Source organism: Belonocnema kinseyi, chromosome 1, assembly GCF_010883055.1.
Source record: "Belonocnema kinseyi isolate 2016_QV_RU_SX_M_011 chromosome 1, B_treatae_v1, whole genome shotgun sequence".
NCBI classification, from domain to species: Eukaryota; Metazoa; Arthropoda; class Insecta; order Hymenoptera; family Cynipidae; genus Belonocnema; species Belonocnema kinseyi.
Genome location: NC_046657.1, coordinates 173,312,675 through 173,320,834, shown reverse-complemented (window position 1 = coordinate 173,320,834; position 8,160 = coordinate 173,312,675). Strand labels below are relative to the sequence as shown.

The 8,160-nt window shown below is 35.4% G+C and overlaps 1 protein-coding gene across 3 annotated transcripts in view; it reads right to left on the bottom strand.

Moving 5' to 3' along the window:
- Positions 1–395: 395 nt before the first annotated feature.
- Positions 396–8,160, bottom strand: part of LOC117171176 (mediator of RNA polymerase II transcription subunit 16-like) — a 59,446-nt gene continuing 51,681 nt past the window's right edge. The window contains exon 7 of one of the 3 annotated variants that reach the window (XM_033358244.1): positions 396–1,062. In XM_033358244.1, coding sequence (XP_033214135.1) covers positions 939–1,062 — 124 coding nt within the window. In that variant the 3' untranslated portion in view covers positions 396–938. The remainder of the gene's footprint in view (positions 1,063–8,160) is intronic. The other 2 variants (XR_004466852.1, XR_004466851.1) reach the window with 2 other exon arrangements.

The window sequence follows — 8,160 nt, the reverse complement described above, 5'->3', positions numbered from 1 at the left end:
AGGTGCAGCACTTCCGAAAAAATAACATTAACCTATTTTATATATTTTTGATTAAAAAATCTTCTTTGATGATTTCAAGATACCTAATGCACATTTCTTCATTATTTACGGTCGTATATTGTTATTTCAAAATCTCCTCTTCTTTACGAGCGCCAACGGTACCTGCTCTCCCCTTACATGGGATGCAGTGGGAAGTGTGGAAAAATTAGTAAGCTTTTAGACCAGGCACCTCGTCTTCTATCGAGGTTTTCAAAATAGAACTCGTAGTTACTAAGAACTCTATCTCGGTCAGAGCTCAAGGAGTTCAATTTCGATTTCTCATGCTTATCCACCAAACCACATGCTTCGATCAAAAATCCAGATCTACCGACGAAAAGGAACATGAACCAAAAAGAGAAGTTCTTAAATGTTCCTATATTGTTTAGCTAACTTCTTACAGTTTTCACTGAATTAAAAATATTAACACTTCTTAGTAGATGAATTCGCTGATTTAGTTAAAATAATTACAACTTTATTTTTTAACGTGTTCTAAGAATTAAGTACTTCCAGTTGTTTATGTAATTTAACCGGATTCGCTCACCAAACGCATTTTATATGAAGTTTAACGGGAAATAATGTATTCTTTTTTAGTCTAATTTCCTAATCGACATGTTCTTTACTATAAAGGCTACAGCGATCACAAGCATTTCATTATAATGTGAAAAATTGTGCGCCAAGAGAGTTTTAGAGACCTTCTAGTGCAATTATCACTTGCAGGTTGCACGAAATTTGTATTATTCAGAAAAAATATACAGAATAATAATTGCAGACATGAATTTTCATGTGTTTCCTTAAATAATCCATGCAATAATATGAGGCTTATAATTCTATTTTTTTCTTGATTAATTTATATTACATGTGTGTACATTCGTAAGAAAATTTACAATCTATTTTACCATCTAAGATATGTGTTTGTGGATACGCCACAAACCACCACATCTACAGGAGCACGCCCATCTTTGGTCCCAAGCTCGTATTGCAGCCGTTCTTGTCATATTGTAGACTTGAGCCTTACCGCCACATCTAAGTAAAAAAAAGCATAATCAACATTGACGTCGTGCCACTCTTTTTAAATTATTTTTAAGTAGAAGAACCAGACAAAATAAAAAATCAGCACAGTAGAAAGATTACAAACGTCTTTAATTCATCTTTTTTTTCAAACTTAAACCAGTGACAGCAAATAACCGGAACTATAGTGAACACAAAATTATCTTAAATTTATATTAAAACAGTCATAAATCGTTGAAAAGCATGATATCCACACAAAACTTACCGAATACTTATTTTTAATAATACATGATAACAATACATTTTTGAATTACGATATTTAAAGTAAAAACCCTAAGCTTTGTTTCTAGTAAAACAAAAAATGATATTTTTTTATTACATTTTTTCAGTTTATGAGCAGATTTCTTCAAATATTATATTGATACAGCAATAGTACTTTATTATCAGTACTATAGTATCAGGCATGAGCTTGTGGATTTTCAGTTTAGGCATTTAATTAATTCCTAAAAGAACTTCAAAATAAAACATAAAAAATTGTTCAATTTTAATGTAAACATAGAAACCTTGAGAAATGAAAAAATTTTAATTAAATGCCCGCCAAAATTCAATAATTCTAAAAAATCATTTGAAAATTAATAAACTTGAAAACAAATAATTTCAAATTTAAGCTTTTGAAGCTAAACAACATTAGTTTCATGGCCTCAAAAATTGAACAATTTAAGAATTGGGCATTCAAAATTATAATTTTAAATTGAATTAATATAAATGTCAAAAAGGCAGATGTACTGTAGACGTTTTCTATGTGTTTACCTTCCGCATTAATAACACTATGCGGAACGGTGAAGTAGCAATTGCAACGTTTCTAGATATAGAGGAGGTATTTAGTAACACCCTAACTGAATCTATATGCCTAATCTCAATAGCCGACCCAGTTGATTAGTCGACTCACTGGCCAGTCGGCTAATCGAAGCTGAATCGCCGACTGTATAGCTGCACCTGCTCACGTTCGTCTAGTGGACGGACGAAGTCAGCCACCAAGCGGCCAGTTGGTTATGCGACTTGTGCGTTTTAACACAGTAGACTACTATGTATACAGCTCATCATATATTTAAAGGATTGAGAATTTTCACTTGTTTTGCATGCGAATGTTTTGAGTTAAAAATAATAAAAACGGTTTCCTGTGGATTTTACTTCGTAGTAAGAAATATTTTGAAAATTGTTTTTCTAATATGGAGACAATAGTAAAGTAAATATTTAACAGGAATGAGAAAGAAAATTTGCTGTTTGGGTTAATATATATTTGTTTTTCCTGTTTACGTACTTAAAACGTTTGCGGACCATTAAGCATCTCCTTTAAAAAAATAAGCTTCCTCTTGAATAACACAGGCACACGAAAAAGAAGGTCTTGTCCACCAGAATAGATAAACATTTCTATACGTTTTTGGGGTCGCTGAATCCGAATCAGGGGTTGGTTTGACTCGCTCAGGTCGCATTTCGTTTCTAACGTCAAAAAATTATGAAAGTTTAAAACATTTATGGAAAACCCCAAAAAGCAAAGCGGTTATATGTTTTCAGGGTCACTAAGTCCAAATTTAAAGTTCATTTGACTCGGCGAGGTTGCATTCCATTCATAACCTAACAAAAAAATTAAAACACTGAAAACTGTTCTCGGCATAAATTGTTCCTATTCAGCGTCCGGTAAATAGAACTTGTTAGTCATTGTTTGAGAACGGCTATCAGTCTGTAGCAGAAAATCCTGCTGCCTTGACAGATACTGTGACGATGACAACTGTCCCGAAAGAGGATGTAGAGAATGATTCGTTCTCAGATTTGTTGAGGTAACGAAGCCAGCGGTGCTCTGCCTTGCAGATGGGCGTCAGGTGTTTCGGTGTTTAAGGGGATAGTACACAAATAAAGACCCTTTTTCAACGATTATTTTTTGGTAGTAGACTTTATTACATAAAAGTGGGTTTGTCAGCATATTATAGTACATATTTTTAAATGTAAAAAAAAAATTTTAATCTTTTTTCATGACTTCCCGCGGAGATACGCCAGCCCAAAAAAATCGATTTTGATTCCGCGGCCACGATAACTCCACTTTGGCTTATCCGAAACACAAAATCCAAAAAGATTTTTAAAAAGCACATGCGTGGGTATTGGATGAACCTCAATTATTAAAAAATATTAAAAAATGAAATAATGGTAGAAGTTTTTGTGTTTTTGACCGTTTTTTGCAACGTAAATTGTTTAAAGAAGTAGTTAAATGTTCATGAAAAATTATGATCGAGGGTCATGCGATAGCGATACACCTTATCAAAATTTCCTCCAAGTTTGAGACAAATCGGCCCAGTAGATCGGCCGGAATCGTGGCCGCCAGCTTAAAAAACACTGTTTCGAGAAAAACGCGTTCAAAATTTAACCCTTCGAAGCACAGCGTATCATATATGATACACAGAATAAATGTAGTTATGTGCAGTTTATGGGGACTAGAACAGTGAAACTCGGTAATTTTGGGTTTTCGGGGACGCTGAAAACGAACCCAACGTCAAAATTTCAAAATTCAACATAGCGGATGCAATATGGCGGACGATATATATGAAAATTGATCCGATATGCTACATGTTTGCTACTCGGGGGTTTTCAGGGTCGCTGAAAACGAATCGAACCTCAGAATTGAAAACTTCAAAATGGCGGATTCAATAAGGCGGACGAATATATGAAAATTGATCCGATTTGCTTGATGTTTGCTACTCGGGAGTTTTCAGGGTCGCTGAAAACGGATCCAAATGACTAAAAACCCCGCACTAATACTACCGGATAAGTACCAAAGAATTGTTCAATTCGTTTTTCAGGACACGTTTTTTCGATCTCGCGGCGCCAGATCGAGTTCACGGAGCCCGACCTTACATTAAAAGTTCGTTCATGCACACCGTGCGTTACGAGCGCTTCGGGGGGCCTCGCGGCGTATTTCGGTTTTCAGACACTTTCAGCACGTTTTGAGACAAATGTTGGTTTCTATCATATTTTTAGTTATTTAAACTTTTATTTTTCAATATGGGTGAAAAAATATTAATCTTAGGGCTGACTTGATCAGCTGTTATACTCATCACATGGACTTAAATCCATTCTTGGATATATTAGGAGTTCTTCGCTTGGGAGGTCGCTTACAACATGCTCCGATCAGTTATGATGAGAGGCAACCCCAAAATCCTCCCTACTCACCGAATATCTGAGTTGATTGCCCGGCACGCTCATTTAAGATCTATGCACGGTGGTAATCAAATGAATTTACATACTCTACGTCAAGGACGCTGGATAATCGGAGGTAGAAATCTTGTAAAAAGGATCATTCGTTAATGTGTGACGTGTGTTCGAGAGCGTGCGGCCATTGCTGAACAATTAATGGGCAGTTTGCCTAACTATAGAACTACGAATTGTAGGTACTTTACTTATACAGGAGTAGATTATGCAGGTCCGTTTCAAATCTGTTTCACCCCAGGTAGAGGAAATAAAAGCTATAAGGGGTATGTTGCACCTTTTGTTTGCTGTGTTACCAAAGCGATTCATCAAGAATCAGTTTCGGACTATATATCTCAAGGGGTTTTAGCTGCTTATCAGCGCTTTACATCTCGTCGCGGTATGCTTGCTCATCTTTATAGTGATGATGACACGACTTTCCAGGGTGCTGATCGAGAGTTAAGGCATGACCTAACACAATTACATCGAGATCCTGATATGCTCAATAGTTTATCTATCGAAGGCACTTCTTGGCATTTTATCCCCCCTGCTGCTTCTCATTTTGGAGGTTTATGGGAGGCAGGTGTCAAGAGTTTAAAACACCATTCACGTAGATGCGTAGGCGCTTATACCCTAACCTTTGAAGAATTCACGACGACTCTCACACGAATTGAGGCTTGTCTTAATTCTCGACCTATAGGCTCACAATCTGATGATCCTGATGACTTTTCTTATCCTATACCAGGAAATTTTTTAATAGGAGCTCCTCTTAAGAGTCCTTCTGAACCCTCTGTTGAGCTGGTTCCTGAAAACAGATTAACTCTTTGGCAAAAAAGTCAACGTATATCTGAAACATTTTGGCGCAGGTTCAATATATAGTACATACACTTATTACAACAACGATATACGTGGAGAAGTCCGCATAATAATATTAGAATCGGTACCATGGTACTTATTAGACATGATTCTCTCCCTCCCTCTAAATGGCAATTGGGCCGCATTATTAAATCTTACGCGGGAAAGGATGGTCTGATTCGAACAACAAGAATCAAGACTGCCACTTCCGAACACGACCGACATATATCTAAAGTTTATCTTTTGCCTCTTTCGTCAGTGGGAACTACCGAGTTATCCGATAAATCTTAAATGATCTACGTTACTAAACTTCTTTAAACATTAGCACTTATTAAATTACAATGATGTGCTATTTTTCTTAAATTTAAATATTATGATGCTGTATAGCGGACGGCTACTGTACAACTTCAAGCTCTGTATATTTAATGAAGCCTTATTATGATAGCGGGCGGCATTAAAAAAACGAATGTTGCCCTACAGTATCTGAAATATTTGATTAGTTTACTAATTATTATCTATTGTTTGCCTCGGCATCACAAAGCGGGCGGTATGTTAAGAGTAAGCAAAGAGAGCGAAAGAATTTGTGTTTAGGTATTTAGATATATATGAATATATCTGATGAAGAGCGATTTGTGCGTGTGTGTTCTACGATTAGTTTCAGTTATTAAGCCAGAGACCGGGCACCGAGTTACATCTCTGTCGGGCAATTAAAATTATACTTCAGTTAGAAACAAAAATGTTTGTGATTGAATATATACTGTATAAAAGCCGTTCAATTTTACAATTGCTTTTCACAAGTTATTAAATACTGTTATTTTTCAATTAACAAAAAAAAGTAAGTAACATTAGTGAACTTATACATCTTCACATATCCCATAGTTTAAGAATCTGGATTCCTAAGAAAACGAGGATTTAGTGTGACGATTTCGCACTGTAACAGGTATGATTTTTCGATGAAAGGTTTATAAGAAGAAGGAGAGTATGTTTTTTTTATATAAATAAACGATCATAATTTCAAGAAATATCGTTCCTGATGGCCAATCAAGAAAAATTTGGTTTGCTAAACTTGAGATAAAAATAAATTTGTCTCAATTTTAAAACTCAGACTTCAAATTTCAATTGAGTCTAGCCGTATCAGTTAATGAATAAATCAAAAATTATATCCATATCTTTCAGTATTCGCTTCATGTTGGTTCTGTTAGCGTTTTGCATAGTTTGCTGTAATTTGTAGTCTCGTGAAGCATTGAAATATCGAGGAGAAGGGAGAGAAGAAAATTTCAAACCTGATTTCAATAAAAGAATTATTTAAGCCCCCGTACTTACAATAAGAAGTGAAAAAAAGTTTTCAACTTTATCGATTACATTATTGATTTTTCTGCTCGCTCTGCTCTAACGCAAGCGCAATAGGGAGGTTGCAAGCTGCTCTAGTCAAAGTTCCACGAAATTTTGAATTGAATAAATGAAAAATTACTCTTTCTAATACAAATTAATAATAAAAGTTTCTAAATTATTCATTAAACGAGTTAAAAGTTTAAATCATTCATTTTTAAAGGGAAAAATTAACATTTTTGTATAATAAAAGGATTTTTTCAGTTATCCAATTTGAATTTTTGCGGAACTTTGACTAGAGCAACTCGTCCTACCTAGCGACTGTAAGCTCCCCTATCACTAGGTGGCAAGACGATGACGCTACAGTTATCGCTGAAAACATCGACCTATCTCTATCTTCATCTAACTAGAATCTAAGCATCTCCATTTCAACTGTTGTGAAATGTGAGAATGCTTATGAAAAGAGCCCTTTTCGTGATTGTAATGTCACGGGATTCCAAAAAAGAGTCATTTCGTGCGTCTTCATTCACATCGTTCGAAATACCCCATTTTTACATTCAGTCCCTAAGCAAGAAACACGCAGTTTTCATGATAATGTTGAGAAAAATATCTTTGATAATTCTTCTGCTTAATTAGCATCATTTTTTCAATGCATTTTTGGAAGTCATTCAGATAAATAATTGTTATATTAATTTACGTGTAATAATTTGCTTTTGTTTTTAGCCTTTAACATATTTAGAGATTCAGGTTTACACTTATTGCTGAAAAATTATAAGAATTCCGGCATTTCTATAATTTTTAAGCGATAAGTATAAACTTAAATCTCTAAATATGTTAAAGGTTAAAATATTTCCGTATTTAATGTTAAATAAATAAATATGAAGTTTAAACAATAAATTTATTAACACTTGCCTTTTTATTGCGAACCACGGAGCCACATTTGTACAAATCAATTATTTTACATAGTTTTAGGAACATTTAACAATCTGATAAAAAAATATATATGCCCGCTGTGCGGCACATTCTTCTTGCGCGCGGGTGCGCTCTCGCACTTTGCGCTCGTTTTCGTACGTTTAGTGTCCCTACCCCTCTACTGGAAAGGAAGGGGTGCGGGCGAAACCGCAGTTTTTGACCAATCGGCATCAAATTTTTCACATTTTTCACACATGTTCTTAAAGTTCCCGGACAGGTCGTCAAAGTATTGGGGAATGATGGAGTGGGAGTCACAGTTTTTGAAATATATGAATTCAAGTGGCCTAAAACGTATAATGCTTATGAAAATACACGGTTTTTAATAACTGGCACCAAATTTTGCACACATATTCTTTGGGATTTCAGATAAATCGAAAGAGTATTGAAAGCAATAGCAGGGATCAAAATGGCGGGGGGGGGGGCACAGCCGCAGTTTTTAAACAATCAGCATCAAATTTTTCACACATATTCTTTGGGCTCCCGGACATGTTGTAAGAATATTGGGGGATAATGGAGTGGTGGGGGCACAGTTTTTGATACATATTAAATCAAGTAGCCTAAAATGTATGATCTTTGTGAAAATTCAGATTTTTACGATTAACACCAAATTTTGCACACATATGACCAATCGGCAACAAATTTTTCACGCATTTTCTTTGGGCTCCCGGACAGATTATAAGAGAATTTAGTGGGAAGACGTAATAGGGGGGGGGGGGGGGG